Here is an 18,968-nt window from a genome sequence, read left to right as displayed (position 1 = left end):
GCTCCGCGCCGATGCCCCCGGCGGCCCCCGCGCCGCCGCCCCGCCGTGCCGGCGGGCGGTAACGGGGCCCGGCCATGCGGTCCACGGCGTTCCGGGGGGGCGGGCGGCGGCGGCCCGAAGGGGCGGGCGGGGAGGAGGAGGAGGAGGAGGGGGAGGAGGGGGAGGAAGGCCCCGCTCCGCCGGCCCGGCGGCCCCGGGCCCCGCCGCCGCTGGGGGCACACACGGGCCGCGGCTGCGGGGTGGCGGAGCGGGAGCGGAGCGGGGCCGCGGCGGGGCCGGCGGCCGGCGGGGGCAGGGCCGCGGCGGGGGATGCGGGCGGGCTGCCCGGGGAGGCGGCGGCGGCGGGGCCGGGAGCGGGGCCGGGGCCGGCAGCGGGGCCCGCGGAGCCGGGGAAGCGGCGGCCCGCGGCCCGCGCAGCGATGGGCGCCGGCGGAGGGTCGCCCGGGCAGGCCGCCTGCCTGCGGCAGATCCTGCTGCTCCAGCTGGACCTGATCGAGCAGCAGCAGCAGCAGCTGCAGGCCAAGGAGCGGCAGATCGAGGAGCTCCGGGCCGAGCGCGATACGGTACGGCGGGGGAATGGGGGTGGGGAGGGGGGGGGCGGGAATGCGGCGTGGAAGGGGTTAACTCCCGCCAAGGTTAACTCCTCCTTGAGTTTAACCCCCCCCCCCCAGATTTAACCCATTCCCCTGTGGGGTGACCCCCCCCCCTCAGGGTTAACTCCCCCTCAGGGTTAACTCCCCCTTAGGTTTAACCTCTCTCATGTTTAACCAACCCCCACCCTAGGGTTAACCCCCCCCAAGGTTTAACACCCTCCTATGGGGTCACCCCCACCATGGGGTGATCCCCACTAAATTTAACCACCTCTAGCTTTAACACCCCTCCCATAGAGTGATGCCCCCTCCTCTTAGGGTTAATGGCTCCCCAACACCACCCAGGGGTCCCTGGGACTGTGGTGGGATTCTGCCCACCAACAGGAAAGTTCTCACTCCTTGTGACACCCAAGGGGTTAATGCAACCTCCATTTTTGGGGGGTAATGCCTCTCTCTTTGAGGGTTTATTTCACTTCTCCTTGGGGGTTAATTCCATCCCCTCAATGCTTAATTTACACCCCTTATTGGGGTTAATATCCCCCTTGTTGGGGTAATACCCCCCTTTTTGGGGGTTGATTTAAGCTCTGTTTTTTTTTCAGTGTCCTGCTTGGGGGTTAATGTACCCCCTTTTTTGGGGGTTAATTTTACCACCTCCTTGGGGGTTAATTCTGTACCCCATGGGAGTTAATGCCATGCACCTTTGAGGGTTAATTCTGTGCCCCCTCTTTGGGGGTTAATGCCCCCCTCTTTGGGGGTTAATGCCCCCCTCTTTGGGGGTTAATTCCATCCCCTTGAGGGTTAATGTCCACTTCTCTTTGGCGGTTAATTCTGCACCCCATGGGGGTTAATGTCCCCCTTTTTGAGGGTTAATTCTGCTCCCCTCGAGGGTTAATGCCCCCCTTTTTTTGGGGGGTTAATGTCCCCTCCATAGGGGTTAAGTTCCAACCGCCGTGTCCCCCTAGGCCTTAGTGCACCCCCTTGGGGGTTAATGCGCCCCTCATGGCAGTTAACCTCCTCCCCCCGTGGCACCCCGGGGGTTAATCCCTCCCCGTGGCCTTACGGTTCTCCCCTCGTGGTGGAGGCCCCTTGGGTGGGTTAACGTGCCTCCCGTGGGGGGGTTAACGTGCCTCCCGTGGGGGGTTCACGACCGCCGCTGGCACTCCAGGGGTTAATGCCACCCCCCCTTACTGGGTAATCCTGTTCTCCCTCCGTGGCACTCCAGGGGTTAATACCCCCCTCTTTGAGAAGCAATTCTTTCCGTGGGGGGCATCGCCCCCTCCCCGAGGTACCCGGTGGGTACCGAACCCTCCGGGGGGGTTCATGCCCCCTCCCCAAGGGGTTAAACACCCTCCAGGGGCAATTCTCCCCCCACCCCCCCATTATGGAGGTTTCTGCCGACCGCAGGGCTGGGCTCCCCCTCGGGGGTCGCGGGTGCCCCCGGGGGTCGCAGCCCCCCCGGACAAAGCGGCGGGGGCACAAAGGGCGGGGGCGGGGCGGGGGTTAACGGGCCGCCGCCCGTTACCGCGGCGACAGCCCGGGGGGGGGCCTTAAAGGGACCGCGGGCACCGGGCGGGACGGCCCGCCCTGCTGCTCGGGCCAGCTCACCGCCCGTCCCGGAGATTTGGGGGTACTCACAGCCACGAGAGGCTGCCGGCTTTTGGGGGGGCACTGTGGGGTCCCCACAGCTTCAGCTGTGCTCTGCCCCCGCCCCCACCACGTGTGTCCTGTGTCACCCCAGAGATGCCATGTGTGCCCCCACTGTAGGTACCCTACTTGTATGCCCCCCCAACATTGCCCTACCTGCGTTGTCCCCCCATGGGTGTTGTGTCACCCCATGGATGCTGTGTGTCCCCCCCCCCACAGCCATGGGTCACCCCACTGCCAGCCCCACAGCGCTGTGGCCCTGTGCCATCAGCGGGGTGGCCGTGCCCAGCTGCAGTGGCGGTGTCAGCAGTGGTGGCCCCAGTTTGTGGCAGGAAGGACGGGGACACCCCACGTGATGTCACCGCAGGCAATGCCGCGTCCCCCAACATGCAGGAGCCACTGCGGCAAGTCCGTGATGGCACTTCAGGGACTGCCCTGGGCACAGACTCCCGGGGTGACACTGCTGGGGACACGGGACTGCCACACCCTGGGTGCACTGGGCTGTGCTCCCCAAAGCTGGGTCCCCCCAAAACCGCTCCTTTTGGGGGTGCTGGGACCCCCCCAACTCTGCTCTCCAAAGCAACCCTTCTAAATGGTGCAAGCCCTGGCTGGGGGCAGGTGACCATGGGCAGGGGTCACCATTGCAACCCCCCCTCGCCATCCTGCATCCTTGGCGAGGATACACAGAGGGTGGGACCCCCAAATCCTCTGGTTTCTGCTGCCCATCTCTGGAAGTATGCCAGGCCAGGTTGGACCGGGTTTGGAACAACCTGGGATAGTGGAAAATGTTCCTGCAGCAGGAGAAGCGGCGGGAGAGTGGCCATTTTGTGCCATTGGACATCCAGTGGCAGCTGCCCCGGGGTGCCCTTGGGGGTGACCCCAGCCCGAGGTGAGCCCCCCCTCACCTGCCTTGCAGCTCCTGGCACGGATCGAGCGCATGGAAAGGCGGGTGCAGCTGGTGAAAAAGGACAGCGAGCGGGAGAAGCACCGCATCTTCCAGGGCTTTGAGGTGGATGAGAAGCCAGAGGCAGAGGCATGTGAGAAGTTGCCTTTGGAGTGTCCCCAGGACCTGCTGGAGCCTCCCCCGACCCTGCAGCCCAAGCACTTCCCCTATGGCAGGAACGGGAAGGGGCATAAAAGGTACAGAGTGCATGGGGGGCTGCGTGGGGAGAAGGGGGGACACTCCCTATGGCTTCACCCTCTGTTTGTGGGGCTGGCACTGCCCAGCGGTCTTTGAGGTGTTTAGAGGGGCCACCCAGCTCCAGGAACACATCCCTGTGTCAAGGAGAGCCTCAAGAAAGCCTGTGTAGGGCGTGCAGGGTTCCAAAATGCCGGGGAAGCCCTTTCTGTGAACTGCTTAAATCTGGCCCTGGTGCAGCTGCCCTGGTTTGGGGGTGTCATGAGCCCCCCACAGCATCCCTGGTGCAGGGTGAGGATCCATATGCCTGGCTCAGTGCTTCTTCCTCTTGCAGGAAGCCAACGTTTGGGAGCGCGGAGAGGAAGACGCCCGTTAAAAAACTAGTGTCAGAGTTCTCCAAAGTGAAGAGTAAAACTCCAAAACACTCCCCGGGGAAGGAGGAATCGGGCGGCTCCTTGGCTGAAACTGTTTGTAAACGAGAACTGCGGAGCCAAGAGACTCCGGAAAAACCCCGGTCGCTCCTGGAGACCCCACTCAGAGCATCAGCCCCTCCCAAGGGCCCTGGCACCCACCCCAAGGAGAAGGGCTTTGTCAGCGAGGCCGACGACCTGCCCTATCTGTCCACCACAGAAATGTACTTGTGCCGCTGGCACCAGCCGCCCCCATCGCCTCTGCGGGAGCCTTCTCCCAAAAAGGAGGAGACTGTAGCAAGTAAGGACGGAGAGAACGATGGAGAAGCTGCTGGGGCTGAGCCAGCCTGGGAACAGGGCTCAGCACCCTCGTTCTGCATCTGGGAAAGGGCTCCCAGATTGCCAAAGGGAGTGCCCGAGGCACTGGGGAAGGTGCAATGCTGCTGGCTCCTTCCACTGTGGTGTGTGCCGGCTCTGGGCTCTCCCAAATCTCATTTCAGGATCACTCTGCTCTGGGCAGGGCTCCTGGCTGGTGTCTGTTGGAGCAAGCGGTGAAGCAACTTCCTGTGGGTGGGTGGGAAATGTGTCTCTGGCTCATGCCATGGTGACACAGCACCGGGGTCACCTGCTGTCCCCAAATCTGCTGCTTGTCCTGCCTTGAGCCCAGCGAGGTTGGTGCTGGCGATGGGAACTGGGCTGTGCCAGGAGGCTCAGCACGGACAGAGCCTGGCACATCCCTGGGAGTGGCTCAGGTTTGCTTGTGTGCTGCACCAAGGGACTGGAGAGGAGCTCTGCTGTCCCGTGGCAGCCCACTGCTGGCTCAGGGTGGGGATTTGGGGCATGCCAAGCCGTGCTCCAAGGGGAAGAACGGGCTGGGAGGGAGTGGGGAGGTGGTGGGATGGGGCAGGGGCTGTGGAGTAACACCTTTTTTGTCCCTCAGTTCCGTCTTGGAGGGACCATGTCGTGGAGCCCCTGAGAGACCCCAACCCCTCCGACATCCTGGAGGTACGTGAGCCATCAGAGCTGGCGGTGCCACAGGGGCTTTCCAGGCTGTGCCACACGCCCAGAGCTGGTGGCATCTCATCCCCTCATCCAGCATAAACCCCGTCTGTGGTAGGGAGGCTGAGGTGGGGGATCATGCCCTGGGATGATGCACTGATCCCTGTCTGGTGTTGTTGCAGAACTTGGATGACAGCGTCTTTTCCAAACGGCACGCAAAGCTGGAGCTGGATGAGAAACGAAGGAAAAGGTTGGAGCAAAGGGAGCAGTGCGGGTCTGGAGTCCCAGTCTCCCAGGGGAGGGTCCCGGGGTGTCACCTAGAGCAGGGGGCAGGGCAGGGTCCAGCTGGGATGGGCACCAGGAATGCTGCAGGAGGAGGGATGCTTTCACATCACTGGCAGCCAGTGCAGCCCTGTGATCGCCTTTGGAGAGTCTGGCACTGCCCGTGGCTTCTCACTTTCCCAGCCATCCTATTTTCCAGGTGGGACATCCAGCGGATCAGGGAACAGAGAATCCTACAGCGGCTGCAGCTCCGAATGTACAAAAGGAAAGGGATTCAGGAGTCGGAACCTGAAGTTACCTCATTTTTCCCTGAGCCAGATGATGGTGAGGCTTGGGAAGGGGGTGTCGGGGTGGGGGTGCAGATGAGGGGTCTCACACACTGTGGTGTCTCTCCACAGTGGAAAGTTTGCTCATCACCCCTTACCTGCCCGTTGTCGCCTTTGGCCGGCCCTTGCCCAAACTGACCCCACAGTGAGTACTGCGAGCGGGAAGGGATGGGGCTGTGGGGTGCCAGTGTCCCTCCTCGCAAGCCACCCTGCCCATTTTGGGTCTGGATGGTGCCATTTTGGGTCGGGACGGTGCTGCAGTGACACCAGCTGTGCCCACAGGAACTTCGAGCTGCCGTGGCTGGATGAGCGCAGCCGCTGCCGGCTGGAGGTGCAGAAGAAGCAGACGCCACACCGGACCTGTCGGAAATAAGGGAGATGCTGGGAGCTCCAAACACCTCCAGGAGGCTCCGTATGTCCTCGGGGGCTCTGAACACCTCTACGGCACCAGAAGCTCTGCCATCACCGGGTCACCACCAGCTGCTGCCTGCTCCGTGCTGACGGATGTTTTCATTCTTCTGCGATCCCAGTTTTGTTCGTTTGGGTTTGGAACGTTTCCCGGACTCATCCCCCACACTGGCACCAGCTTCCCAGTGCCACCGGCCAGCAGCTTCACTCCCGGGGGCAGCGGGAGGATCCCGGCCCCGTTCTCGAGTCCCCCGTGTGCTGCCCCTGCACTCCACAGCCTGTGGCCTTGGGATCTGGGGCTCTTGGGATCGCCAGCACCAGATCCCGTGTCTGGGGGTGCCGCATCCCCCGGGACTCACCCGCTGCTGCCTTCGTGTTGTGTTCAGTTAGCAGGATAAACAGCGGATTGTGTTGGAGCTGGCTGGGAACTGGGACGCGCCTGGGATTCTCTTTTGGGAGGTTTTCCCCCCTCTTTGGTGGTTTTCCTCTCTGGAGCGGGGTTGGCAGAGGCAGAGGGGAGAGTTAAAAAGCAAAAATTTTTTTTTTTTTTTTTTTTTTGTGAAATAGAAACCCTGTGCGCACAATTTGGGGGGGGTTAATGGTTTTTTTAAATGTAATTTAAATGTTTTGAGGCGGGTGAGGGGTTTGCTGTGAGGGGGGCCGATTATTGCCTGTCCGAGCCCCTGGGTGCTGCTGGACCCTCTTGGTGCTGGACGGGTGGGGAGGGGCTCTGTGTGTCCCCCTTTTTCCTGTTTTTTCTCCCTATCTCCCTGTTTCCTCTTATCTCCCACCTTTTTCCTCACCTTCCCCCCCTTTTTCCACATTTTTTCCTCCTTTTTCCCCCCCTACACTGAGCCCGTGCCCCCCCAGTCTTATCCCCCCATTGCCCCCCTCTGTATAATTAACCCCGAGCTTATTGAACGCCAGAAAACTCGTTTACAAAAAAAAAAAAAGAAAAAAAACTTAGAAAAAAAAATTTAAGAAAAACAAACTTAAAAAAAAAAAAACTTAAAAAACCCGGAAATTGTTAAAAAGTCGATAAAGTTCCAAAACCACCGCGTTCTAAACAAATGTTACGGGAGGGGGCGGCGTCACTCGCGGACACGCCCGCTCGCTGGTTTTATTTTATTATTTTTTATTGCTTTTCGTTGTTTGGTTTGGTTTGGTTTTTTTTTTTTTGGGTTTTTTTTTTTACAATAAACAAGGAAAAGGCCGCTTGGTGCTGGTGTTTTCCCTCCCCCCCTCATATTTACCCGCCTTCGGGCGTGACGTCATTTCCGCGGCGCGGTGACGTCACCGGCGCGGGCGGCGCGCGCCCCCTGGCGGGCGGCGGTACCGGCACCGGCCCCGCCGCGCGCGCCGCTCCCGTGGTGCCCCGCGGCCAAGATGGCGGACCGGCGGCGGCAGCGCGCCTCGCAGGACAGCGAGGACAGCGAGGGCTCGGCGGCCTCCGACAGCGCCGGCTCCGCGCCCGGCTCCCCCCGCTCCGCCCGCTCCCGCTCGGCCTCCGGATCCCGCTCCCGGTCCCGGTCCGGCTCGCCCCGCCTGGCGCACCGCCCGCCGCGCGGCGCCGCGGGGGCACTCGGCGCTGGGCCGCGGGGCCGAGGGGCCGAGAGCGGCGGTGGGGCGGGGGGGAAGAGCGCGGCCGAGTCGGAGTGTGTGAGTGAGGGGCTGCGCGAGCCTCGGGGACGGGGGCGCCGGTGCCTGAGGGTGGGCGGGGGGGAGGCGGGGAGCCTGCGGACACGGAGGGCACCGAGGGGGCTGAGGGGTGTTCCGGTGTCCGGGGGAAATGAGGGAGGGGGCTGAGGGGTGTTCTGGTGTCCGGGGAAACGAGGGAGGGGGCTGAGGGATGTTCCGGTGTCCGGGGGAGTCAGGGCGAATTTGGGGACCCCGGGGAAACGAGGGAAGGGGCTGAGGGATGTTTTGATGTTTGGGGGAATTAAGGCGAGGTTGGGGTCCCTGGGGAAACGAGGGAGGGGGCTGAGGGATGTTTTGGTGTCTGGGGGAAATGAGGGAGGGGGCTGAGGGATGTTTTGGTGTCTGGGGGAAATGAGGGAGGGGGCTGAGGGATGTTTTGGTGTCTGGGGGCCCCGAGGGGAAGGCAGGGGGACACTGAGGACCCAGGGCAGGGAGGGGGCTGAGAGAGGGGTTCTGGTCTCTAAGGAGGTCCTTGGGGTGGAGTGAGAGGCTTGGGGGATTCTGGTGTCGGGGGGACTGATATTAGGGTCTGCGGGGTGTGGGGACACTGGGGACAAAGTGGGGAGCTGAGGGAGCACCAGTTTGGGGAACTGAGCCCCCCCATAATGTGTGTGGAGAGCTGGGTTGGGGCAGCCTCAGGTGGGGTGGGCACTGCAGCCCCCCAGGAGCAGGCAGGGGGCTTTGCTGTGGTTCCCTGTGTGTGCCCCGTGGCTGGATCACTGAAGTCTGAGATCCTGTCCCTGCTCGTGGGGGGCTGTCCCTGCTCCTGGGGTGCTGTCCCTGCTCCTGGGGGGCTGTCCCTGCTCCTGGGGTCCCTGCAACAAGGGCAGGTGTGGGGTGGGTGCTGCTGTCTCCCCCACCATGCAGTTCTGCTCCTGCAGTTCACATCCAGCTGCAATTCCCTCCTGGTTTGGGTTCTAATGGTGGTTATTTCCAGCTCTTTCCTGTTTTAGATTCCAGGGCTGGTTATTTCCAGCTCCCCCTGACTCTCTGGGTGTTTTTCTGTGGTGGTTTTGGGTTTATCTGGTCACCTTGTTCAGGTTGTTTGTGCTCTGGGGTTGTTTTTTCTGCACAGATGGGTTGATCTTTGTCTTAATGCTGGAATCATGGAATGGTTTGGTTTGAAAGGAGCCTTAAAGCTCATCCAGTTCCACCTTCTACCATGGGCAGGGACACTTTCCACTATCTCAGTTTAATCCAAGCCCTGCCCAACCTGCCCTTGGACACTTCCAAGGATGGGGCAGCCTCTGGGCAGCAGTTTTGCTGAGCATTTTTCCTGCTCTGATCTGTTTGCTTCTTCCAACCCCTTTCCTGAGCTGGATCCTGCTCATTCTCTCTTTGTTATTCCCTGTTCTTGTCCTTTCCCTGACTCTTGGTTTGCAAAGGAGGGGTCCTGGCTCCCCTGTCACTGTCACTTTGTTCCCTGGAGACCCCCAGCACTGACAGGCTGTGCTTTGCTCTCCTTATCCCCCCACTGTGGCTGCTCTAGAAGGTTCTTGGAGCATTAGAAAGGTTCTGGCAGCCTGGAATTTGTTTCTTCTTGGTCACTGGAGCTGAACTTCCAAGGCTGGATGCAAGAGGGTCAGGGCCAGACCTTGTTATTGTGTGTGGGATTATGGAATGCTGGGTGTTAGGACAAAAAAAAAAATACTAGTTAGGAAAGGGTGTTAGGATAGTAGATACTAAGAAAGTATGTTCTGAGGGAATTCTTTTTCATGGAAGGGGTGGCCAGGCACTGGCCCAGGCTGCCCACAGAGTGGTGGAATCCCAATTCCCTGAAGTGTACAAAAAGTTTGGATGTGGCTTTTGGGTACATGGTTTAGTGGTGACATGGGGTTGGTGCTTGTTGAAGGTTGGACTTGACCTTAAAGATCTTTTCCAATTTAAAGGATTCCACTATTCTATGGTTTTATGAATTCATGATTCCGTTGCTAGGACCTGGCTGCTGCCCTCCCCTCCTCTAACACCCCTCACTTTTCTCTCTCTGCAGGAAAGTGAGGATGGCATCGAAGGAGATGGTGAGTGGTGGCTCTTGGGCAGGGTTGTTTGTGTGCAAAAAAAGTAAAAACCAGACAAAATGGCTTTTCCAACAATCCTGTGGTTTTTGCCACGCCAAATATTCACTAGTAACAGCAGGCAAATGTGGGGTACAGGGACAGTGTCCCAGACTCTGCTTTGCTCCTCCTGAGCAGGCTGTGGCATTGATCCAGGGTGGTGCTGGCATCCAAATTCCCTTGGGGAGGGGTTTGGTGCCCCAGCAGAGGAGCCATGTCCAGCCCTGCCCTGACCCACCTCCTTTCCCTCCCCACAGCCGTGCTCTCTGACTATGAAAGCGCCGAGGACTCGGAGGTAAGGATGATCTCTGTCCTGCTGAGCCCCTGGTTCTCATGGAATTCCAGCACAAACCCAGTTTGTGTCCTTGGATCTCTTCCCCTGACCCCTCTGTCTCCTGAGGAAATTGCCTCCCCCACTCCCAGCCCCTGGCACTGGGACCAGTGTCACTGTGCTGCTGGGAGGGTGCAGGGCCAGTATGTGCAAGGGAAAACCCTCCTGGCTCCTCACACTGGGAACTGGATTTGCCACGGCCAAGAAGGGCGTGGGAGGAATGTGGGATGCTTGTTGGGTTTTAATTAGTTGGAATTCAAAAGCAAAGTGGTGGTTGGGAGCATCCCAGGGGCTTCCCTCTGTTCTGAGGGAGCAGAGGGATGCACTTTGGGAATTGGGAGGTGCTGAAGGAATCCCATCCCACCCGTGCCTGGGGGCTGCAGGTTCCCCTGGATTTTTAGTTCAGAGCTCTAAAGTTTTGAGATTTACAAGGAGTTTAGAGACGTTCTGGAGTCTAAGAATTATAGTGAAGGCTTTCTAAGGAAAATCCATCTGTGTTTTGGGACTCTTGAGGGAAGCAGTGGCTAGAGAACATCCAAACCACCAGGCAAAGGAAATCCAAGCTGTTTATTTGGGAATTAATCTCAGTTTGGAAATTAATCTATGGTATTAACAAGGAAGGAGCACTGCAGGCTGCAGAGGTGTTGGGGCAGCTCCCGGAGCTCTTCCAGCCTGGAATCCTGCGTGGAGGCTCCCAGTGGCAGCGGGGTTGTTGCATCACTGCTGTGCCAGGATGACTGTGTTCCTGTACCTAAAAATAATGCCCAGCCTGGGCTTCCCCGGCGTAAACACCGGGAGCAGCCCATGTGCAAAGGCTGTGTTGAAAGAGGAAAATGGAGCAGGGTTTGGTTAATCACCCCGAGCTATTTTTAGTTCTGCTCCAGCCTCTGGAGGCTCCTGGGGGTGAAACCAGGTCATGCTCCTGAGCAGAGTGAGTCAGCTGAGGAACTCCAGGGAATTTGGAAATGTGGCCCTGGCTGGATCCGGGCCCTCAGTGTGGAAGGAAGGGCCTAAGCTCACCAGTCTTCCCAGTCTGCAGGAGCCTTTTTGGAGTGGTGGGATGTCACAGCTTTGTGGGGCAGCTGATCCCAGCTCTATTCCAGAAAGCCTGTTGGATCCTCCCTCTCTTGAGAGAGCTTGGGTTTAACTTTTGCTTTTTCTGTAAAAATACAGAGACAGAAAGAATTTTAGGAGTTAATCATCTGCTTTGGAAGAGTCATGTCTAACAGCTGGGACAGGGATCTGACTCCAGAACTGAGGGGATTTCTGGGCAGTCTCTTGCTGGTTCTGACTCCAGATTTGGGGAGATTCCTGGCAGATCTGTTGGTAACAGAGCATGTTTGAGTCACTGGGTGTCTCCCAGGCAGAGGAAGAGGATTACAGCGAGGAAGAAAGCTCCAAGGTGGAGCTGAAGCAGGACAGCAACGATTCCTGCGAGTCGGCGGCCAGAGGGGAGAAGGGGAATGAGAAGGTGGATCCCAAGGGAGCGGTGACGGGCGAGCGGCAGAGCGGGGACGGGCAGGTGGGTGTCCCACGGCTCCGGGCTGGGGGCTGGCAGCAGGACTGCTGCAGTGGTGAGAGCTCCCTGCTTCTGACAGGAGAGCACGGAGCCTGTGGAGAAGAAGGTTGGGAAGAAGGTTCCCAAGCACCTGGATGACGATGAGGATCGGAAGAACCCGGCGTACATTCCACGCAAGGGGCTCTTCTTTGAGCACGACCTCCGAGGGCAGACACAGGAGGAGGAGGTCAGGTATGTGAGTGTCTCCCTGCGGCTCTGGGAGGGACAGGCCAGCTTCCAGGCTGGCCTTTCTGGGCTCCTTGCTTCAGTGGGATGCACTGGGAAGGTCTGCACTTCCACTACCTGCTCTGTCCTGCCAGGACTCTTCAGCTCTTTGTTTTGAAGGAGAGATGCAAAAAACCCATTAAAAAAAGCCTCATGCTAGGCAGCAGTGACTCTTCAGCTGCTTTTCTCAAATAGCAGTGGGTCACCAGCAGCTGCTGGGCAGGAGGAGCGGGAGGAAGGAGGGATGCTGCCTTCTGTGAATACCCTGCCCCGGGAAAGCTCAGGCTCTGTGTGTGGAACTGCTCGAAACTGCCACATCTTGACCTGACAGCCCCTCGCTCCTCCCTGTGTCCCTTTTCCAGGCCAAAGGGTCGTCAGCGGAAGCTGTGGAAGGACGAGGGGCGCTGGGAACACGACAAGTTCCGTGAGGATGAGCAGGCCCCCAAGACCAGGCAGGAGCTGATCGCGCTCTACGGATACGACATCCGCTCAGCCCACAACCCCGACGACATCAAACCCCGGAGGATGCGCAAACCACGGTGAGCCCCAGACTCACACCAGGGCCTGCATTGTCCTGGGGAGAAGGACCAGGTCTGGAGCTCCAAAGAGTGAAAGCTCTGTCACGTGGGACCATATTCCTGGGATTTCTAGATGTGCATGCTGGGAAGCTGTTCCCTGACAAAGCGATTCTTCCCACCCAGGGGTTTCTTTCTAATGAATTGTTCTATTTTTCTCCCTCAGGTTTGGCAGTCCCCCTCAGCGAGACCCCAACTGGTCCAACGAGAGGCCCCCCAAGCCCCCAAGGCACCAGGGTGCCAAGAGCCCCTCGGCTCCCCCACGGTCCTTCAACAGCCGCAGCTCTGCCAGCACTGGCAGGATGCCCCCTGCCAGGAGCTACCCCAGGGTGGGGGGCTACAAGGAGACCCGTCCAGGCTACCGGGCTTCCGAGGCGACTGTCCTGCACCGGAATGGGGAGCAAGCCAAGCCAGAGAGCAGCTACCGTGGGAAGCACGCAGAGCAGAGCCCGTCAAGGGACACATCCCCTGAGCTGGAGGTGGGACATGTCCACGGCAGCCCTGGCAAGGAGGAGGGGGCTCTGGAAAACCAAGCCACAGGTGCAGATGCTGTGCAGCCACCACCGGACAGACCAGTGGAGAAGAAATCTTATTCCCGGGCAAGAAGGACCAGAGTCAAGGCTGGGGAGGCAGGGAAGCTGGCTGAGGAAGTGCCTGCTTCTGAGGGGCTGGCTCCCGTGATTCCCAAACCCACGCCAGCTGAGACCTCCCCCCCGCCGGCCAAGAGCAACTGGGAGTCACCCGTGGAATCCAGCGTGGATGGACTTGAGCAGGAGATGACCCAGATGAACCTGACAGAGCAGAACTGGGGCCCGGGCCAGTCCCAGTTCATCCCACCCCGGGAGCTGAGGGGTAAGTGGGAGCAGCCTCCTGATTTTCCAGCAACCCAGTGCCTTCTGAACTGTGCAGTTGGTCAGAGCTGAGCTGTCTTTGAGCCTTGTCCCAGGGTGGGTGCAGAGTCATGGTTCCTGCTGAGAAAGTGCTTCAGCAGAGGAAAAGGGAAATAAAACATTTTTGTGTACGTGAGTGGAATTAGGGCTGGGATGGATAGAAGGGATCCTTTCCCTGTGATGTGAATCGCAGCAAGACTGATCCCTGCTGCAGGAGAGCGTGAGATAAGGATCAATAATTGAGCTCTGTGGTGTCCTGCTCAGATCAGAAAGGAACTTCTTCCTGTTTATCAGCTCATTTCCTGGCTCTGGGATTTGGTTGCCAATAGCCAAGGCCTGGCTGGGATTGACAAATCCCTTTGTACCTGGGAGGAGGGAGGGACATGGGACAGTAACTCTGATGCCAGCTGAGGACAGTTCCAGTTGTGCATCCACAGAGAGGTCATCCAGGTATAATTATCCCTTTGTAGAATTAGAGTCTGTTCTGGGAAGTGTTTGAATCTTTCCCGAGGGGAGTAAAACTGGAGCAAGGAGAGGGAAGCTACTTGCTGCTTTCATAAGTGTCTGTGAGGTTGAGGTCATGGAACCAGAAGTCATTTGGTACTGATGGGGCTGTGGAGTCTGTAAGAACAGACCCTTGGACAGGCTGGAAACGTCACAGTGGAATGAGAGTTCAGAAGTGCTGAGATTGTCTGGTTTAGGGTTTTTTTTAATGCACAAAAATGAAGCATCTTCCCAAATTTCCCACAGGCCAGCTCTTAGCTGCAGGTACTCAATCATGTTCTGCTGTGAGAAGGCTGATGACTCTGCTGTCCCTTTTGTGTCCCTAGCAGAGGAGGGAGGAGTTATTCTGGGAAGCATTTGGCTCCCATCCGTCCATTCTGCATCTCTCTGCCTGTATTTGCACTGTGAGTGATCCATGAGCACTTCCAGTGTTTGTTTTATCCATTTTCACTCCTCTGGAATCACCAGTGATCGCCTTGGCACTGTGGTTTTCAGCCAAGGTTTAAAATTCACTTTGCCATGAATTCACATTAATTCAGTTTGCTGTTGGACTCCAGAGGAACCTGTGATAAAAGTGTTTACGCCCTGCAGAAGATTTAAACTGTAGCTTCAGATCCCACATGGATTCTTGATCCACCTGAAAGAGATCTGTGTCCCAGCAGACTCTGAGCTCAGAGCAGGACCTGAGTTTCAAGCTGGGGATTTAGTTTTGAAGCAGGATTTAGGCGTTGCTGAGCACCTTGAATGAATGTGCAGCGACAAAACAGCCTCTAATTTGTCCCAAAATATTTCAAATCACTGGGGCGATGAAGTCCAAAGGTTCTGTGTCATGGGAGCGAGAGCTGAGCTGCAGCCACGCCCCCGGGCGAGGCAGCTCCGGCCTGGGAACCAGCACAAACCTCAGTAATAACCAGTCTGTTCCTTCCTCAGGTATTCCCAACCATATGCACGTGGGAACTGGGCCACCACCGCAGTTTAACCGGATGGAGGAGATGGTAACGCGTGATCCCGGAGCTCTAATTGTCGTGGGGTTGTGGTGATTACAGGCTGTTGATGCCTCAGCCTTTCCCTTGTGAGGGTGTTTGGGGGGTGACCCAGGGGAGGTTTGGTGGTCGGGGGTGTCGGGTGGGTGCCCCACAGCCCCCCTGATCCCTGGACTCTCGCAGGCAGTGCCGGGGGGCCGTGTGAAGCGCTACTCATCGCAGCGGCAGAGACCCCCCGTGCCGGAGCCAGCGCCCCCCATGCACATCAGCATCGTGGAAGGGCACTACTACGACCCATGTGAGTGTTTTCTTCCTGCTCCTGTGGCTCCATGTGTGCTTGGAGCTGAGCAACTGGAGCACGAATCCCCTCTGCTCCTGTTGGGGTGGGACTTTGTCTTTTGATTGTTGTAGTGGCACTGTGTCCCCTCATACAGTGTCCAAAAGGCAGCTGGGAGCCTGCCTGGTTGTGTTTAAACCCATGGAATTACCCTTAGTGTTATCCCCTCTCAATGCCAGGGCTCTTAGGACACCCCAATTCTTCCTGAAAACTGGGATTTAACTTGAACTTTAAATCAGGTCTTTGACATTTGAGCATGGGGAGAGCAGGACTAGGGATGGATTAGGAATTCTCTCCAGCATTTAAAGTGTCAGAGAAGAAATTCCCTGAGTGTTTTCCTGCTTTCTAAAGGGAGTAGAAGGCTTTTCTTTAGGGAGCATGTCCCATCTGTAAGCCCGGGAGCCTGTGTGCTGTGGGAGCCCTCGGGGCGTGCTGGGCTGTGTGTGCCCGGCTGCAGGGGAATGAAATTCCATGGAGCTTTTCCTCACAGCCTGTCATGTGTTGTTGCAGTACAATTCCAGGGACCAATCTACGCCCACGGTGAGAACCCAGCCCCGCTGCCGCCCCAAGGGATGATTGTGCAGCCGGAGATGCACCTCCCTCATCCAGGTGAGGAGCCAGTGGGACACTCCTGGACCTGGGAAACAAAGAACATTGTTCTCCCACAGCCTCTGTCACAGTGGGAATCATTTTCCTTAATTTCTACAACATAGAAGAGGCTTGCTCCCTCCTGCAGTGAGGCTGGACCAGTATTATTTTTAAGGAAAGAAGAAATAGGTGTTTCTGGAGCTTCCAGCCAGTGCAGGACGAGGGGAATTGAGCCTTTGGCAGCTCCCAGCTGGATGTTTGCAGGTCCCTGTGAGGCCTCAGCAGGCTGGGCTGCTCCCTTCCGTGGGCACTGGGCTGGTTCCTCACTCCCTGGCCCTGTAGCTCAGGAAAAAGCAGAACTGGGAGCTGTCAAACACGTTCTCTGCTTGCCCACACAAATTGTTTCCTGCAGTGGAGTGGCCATGGGGCCATGTCTGGTTCCGGTGAATCTGGAACTGGGGAGGGGGCTGTGCTCTGCTGCTCTGCGTGGGGCTGCAGGGAACCCTTGGAGCTCCTTCCTGCTGCTACCCAGGGACACTCTGGCTTTTTGGGTGACATCCGTGTGCTTCCCATCACCTCCAGGTTTACACCCCCACCAGACGCCCCCTGCCATGGCAAACCCCGGCCTCTACCCCCCACCAGTGTCCATGCCACCGGGCCAGCCCCCGCCGCAGCAGCTGCTCACTCCGACTTACTTCTCCGCCCCTGGAGTGATGAATTTCGGGAATCCTGGCTACCCCTACCCCCCTGGAGCTCTGCCCCCTCCGCCCCCTCCTCATCTCTATTCCAACACGCAGGTAAGCCGGCTGCGCTGTGGCTCCTTCCCAGGCAGGAGCAGGTGGGATGTTGTGGAGCATGGGGTGTGTTCTGCGAGGTGTTCCTGGGAGAGGATTGGAGCAGCACAGCTGCTCCATGGGGAAAGGCTGCTGTCATCCCAGAAAGGATTGTTCTCGTGGCTGCTGAGCAGCTCCCTAAGTGTGGCAGGCAGTGGGTGAAATCCTCTCCTGGGGGGTATGGAATTGAGGTGTTTCTCTATGGAACAGAGAAACAGCCCCTCCAGGGCTGAGCCAAGGATACCTTGGGAATGGCTTTGGAAGTCAGTTCAGTTTGGGATAGAGGCTGGGAACTGGCTGGTGTGAGCAGCAGGGGGATGGATTTTCGTGCTCCATAGCCCAGCTCAGTATCTAAGGTTGCTGCTGGGCAGTGAAGAGGCAGATTGGATTGGGTCCCTGAGGAGGCAGATCAGTTCAGATTCCTGAGAAGGCAGATCAGACCAGATCCAGTAGGGACATGGGTCAGATTCCTGTGAGGAGGCTGATAGGATCAGATCAGATCCCTGAGGAGGTAGATTGGGTTGGATCTCTCTGAGGATCAGACCAGATCCTATCCCTGTGAGGAGGCAGATAGACCTCATCCCTGAGGAGACAGATCGGACCAGATCCTCGAGAAGGCAGATGAGACCAGAGCAGACCAGATCCTGGTGCCATGGCTGGAGCAGGGCTGACACGCTGTGACTGGAGCAGGGCTGACACGCTGTGGAAGGCTGGAGAGCTGCATGTTCCCTGTGCTCCCAACCTTCCCTGCCCTTCCCACTGCTCCAGCTGATCCTGGCAGGACCTCACCCTGCTTTGAGGGCACTTTCCCCCGAGGCTGCAGGGCTGGGTGTGCAGGGGAGCTGTGTCCAGGCAGAATGAGAAGTTCAGGCATTCCATGGACTGCAGGGTGAAGGAATCCCATCTGCACAGGCTGTGTCCTGACCTTGCTAGAGTGGGGGCGCGTTGGTGAGGGGTGCTGATCTCTGGGGGGCACAGCCCCTCTTGGCTCTGGCTGGGGGCAGCTATCCAGCCCCAGTGGGTGCCAGGAGGGGCTCACAGGGCCCCCCAGCCCGGAGCTCTGACCCTGCTGCTCCTGCAGGCGCAGTCCCAGGTGTATGGGGGGGTCACCTACTACAACACTGTCCAGCAGCAGGTGCAGCCCAAGCCCTCCCCGCCCCGCCGGACATCCCAGCCTGTGACCATCAAGCCGCCCCCTCCAGAGGTACCATCCCCTCACCGTGTGTCCTTGTGTGTGTGTGTGATGTCACTGGTGTGCGTGAGGCTGCAGTTCTCCCTCCCATCCCAAAAAAATAACGTTGTTCTTTTGTAAGGGGAAATCTTAAACTGTCTCATCTCTGACCTGTCCCAAACCTCAGCTTCTCGTTGCAGGTGGTAAGCAGGGCTCCAGTTAATTTGAGTTACTTAAATCTTTAAAACTAAAACTACGTAAAAAGTAAGTCTGAAGTTGACTTTTTTTTTTTTTTTATTTGTTCAGGGTAGAAAACAGGATGATTTTGAGAGGGAAAAATCCAGCCCTGGCTGGAGGAGCTAGGAGGCAGGGAGTTCTCTGGAAGGATAAACGTTGAGAACTCAGCAGATAATTCAGGCAGTAGAGTTAAAGGTTTTTCAGGTTGTGAGTGCTTCCCTGTACTGGGAATGGTCTCCTTGCTCCAGTGCTGTGAGCTGTGCATGTGTGAGCGTGCTGGAATGCCATGTGTGTTTTTGGTTTCCCTTTCCATACTTTTTTCATGTATGGGAGCCAAGCAAGCCCAGACCCGGGCAGGCATGTGCTGGTGGGTACCTGTACATGGGGAGGGCTGAGAAGCAAATTGTCTCATGGAGGGGCCCTGGAAAGGCCTTGTGATGGAAAAATCTGGAACCATGAGGAGAGGTTGGCGCAGGGGGCTGGTTGTGCCCAGAGAGGCACGTGGGTGGGTGGCCAGCCGGGGTGGGGTCTTGCTGGCAAGACCCAGCCATAGCACTGTTCCCCCCATGCAGGGCTTTGGGGGGCCCTAAACCTCTGCTGCTCTTCCCTTTTCCCCCCTCCCAGGACAGCAAAGGTGAAAAATCAAAGGAGAGGAGCAACACGTAGGGACACAGCCACAGGAATCCCAGCACTAGACTCGGCCCCTCGGCGAGGAGGAAGCAGCTCCTTGGAATGGCTCCTTCCCCGCGCGGAGGTGAGGCAGCGGGATGAGCCACCTGCACTGTGCTCAGGACCAGGCGCTTCCCCCGTGGCCCGAGCGGTGCCTTCCCAAAATCCATCTTGCTGCTGCCCAACCCCCTTCTCCCCGTGCTGGGGCCGCCAAAGAACCAACCCCCGAGTCGGTCCTTGGCCACACGTGCTCCCAACTTCTCCCCGTTACTAAATGTTCCCCGCTCCCTCCTGGGATGTCCAACTCCGCTGGCTTGATCGTGGTCTCTGTTTTTATTTAAGGAATGAAGCAGCTCCTTCAGTAAAGCTGATTTGTTTCTTTTGGGTATTTTGTTCTTATTTGTTTGGGTAAGCAGCAGTGACGTCCCCCCCCAGCCCAGTTCATTCTTCATTTCAATTTGCTTTTCAATTAGCAAGTTGATTTCTGCCACTTCTGGTGCAGGGGAAGGGCAATGGAG

At 58.0% G+C, this 18,968-nt stretch overlaps 2 protein-coding genes across 4 annotated transcripts; both read left to right on the top strand.

Annotated features, from left to right (window-relative positions):
* Window positions 1–305: 305 nt before the first annotated feature.
* Window positions 306–7,011, top strand: MSL1 (MSL complex subunit 1). The gene is made up of 8 exons (XM_030256011.4): window positions 306–563; window positions 3,151–3,374; window positions 3,707–4,083; window positions 4,723–4,787; window positions 4,964–5,031; window positions 5,263–5,387; window positions 5,462–5,534; window positions 5,672–7,011. Exons 1-8 carry the CDS (start codon window positions 420–422, stop codon window positions 5,760–5,762), a joined length of 1,167 nt encoding a protein of 388 aa, XP_030111871.1. The 5' UTR covers window positions 306–419; the 3' UTR covers window positions 5,763–7,011.
* Window positions 7,012–7,115: 104 nt separating this feature from the next.
* On the top strand, window positions 7,116–18,838 carry CASC3 (CASC3 exon junction complex subunit). Of its 3 annotated transcripts, none has more exons than XM_030255999.4 (14): window positions 7,116–7,456; window positions 9,486–9,513; window positions 9,807–9,844; window positions 11,244–11,402; window positions 11,479–11,630; window positions 12,026–12,202; window positions 12,405–13,090; window positions 14,563–14,627; window positions 14,799–14,913; window positions 15,463–15,561; window positions 16,123–16,337; window positions 17,455–17,577; window positions 17,745–17,808; window positions 18,406–18,838. In XM_030255999.4, exons 1-13 carry the CDS (start codon window positions 7,184–7,186, stop codon window positions 17,787–17,789), a joined length of 2,175 nt encoding a protein of 724 aa, XP_030111859.4. In that variant the 5' UTR covers window positions 7,116–7,183; the 3' UTR covers window positions 17,790–17,808; window positions 18,406–18,838. The 3 variants fall into 3 exon arrangements, with proteins under 3 accessions (XP_030111859.4, XP_030111861.4, XP_030111860.4); XM_030256001.4 differs by having other exon boundaries at window positions 7,117–7,456; window positions 17,732–17,808; XM_030256000.4 differs by lacking the exon at window positions 17,745–17,808 and having other exon boundaries at window positions 7,118–7,456.
* The last annotated feature ends 130 nt before the right edge of the window (window positions 18,839–18,968 follow it).

The sequence above is a fragment of the Taeniopygia guttata genome, chromosome 27 (genome assembly GCF_048771995.1).
Source record: "Taeniopygia guttata chromosome 27, bTaeGut7.mat, whole genome shotgun sequence".
Lineage (NCBI taxonomy): Eukaryota > Metazoa > Chordata > Aves > Passeriformes > Estrildidae > Taeniopygia > Taeniopygia guttata.
Note: the sequence above shows the minus strand (reverse complement) of the source record. Positions and strands in the feature narration are given on the sequence as shown.

Coding starts and splice junctions, on each gene's coding strand:
- MSL1 (XM_030256011.4), top strand. CDS start 420: ATGGGCGCCGGCGGAGGGTCGCCCGGGCAGGCCGCCTGCCTGCGGCAG. Junction 4,084..4,722: donor AAAGGAGGAGACTGTAGCAA/GTAAGGACGGAG, acceptor TTTGTCCCTCAG/TTCCGTCTTGGAGGGACCAT. Junction 4,788..4,963: donor ACCCCTCCGACATCCTGGAG/GTACGTGAGCCA, acceptor GTGTTGTTGCAG/AACTTGGATGACAGCGTCTT.
- CASC3 (XM_030255999.4), top strand. CDS start 7,184: ATGGCGGACCGGCGGCGGCAGCGCGCCTCGCAGGACAGCGAGGACAGC. Junction 15,562..16,122: donor GATGCACCTCCCTCATCCAG/GTGAGGAGCCAG, acceptor CATCACCTCCAG/GTTTACACCCCCACCAGACG. Junction 17,578..17,744: donor TCAAGCCGCCCCCTCCAGAG/GTACCATCCCCT, acceptor TTCTCGTTGCAG/GTGGTAAGCAGGGCTCCAGT.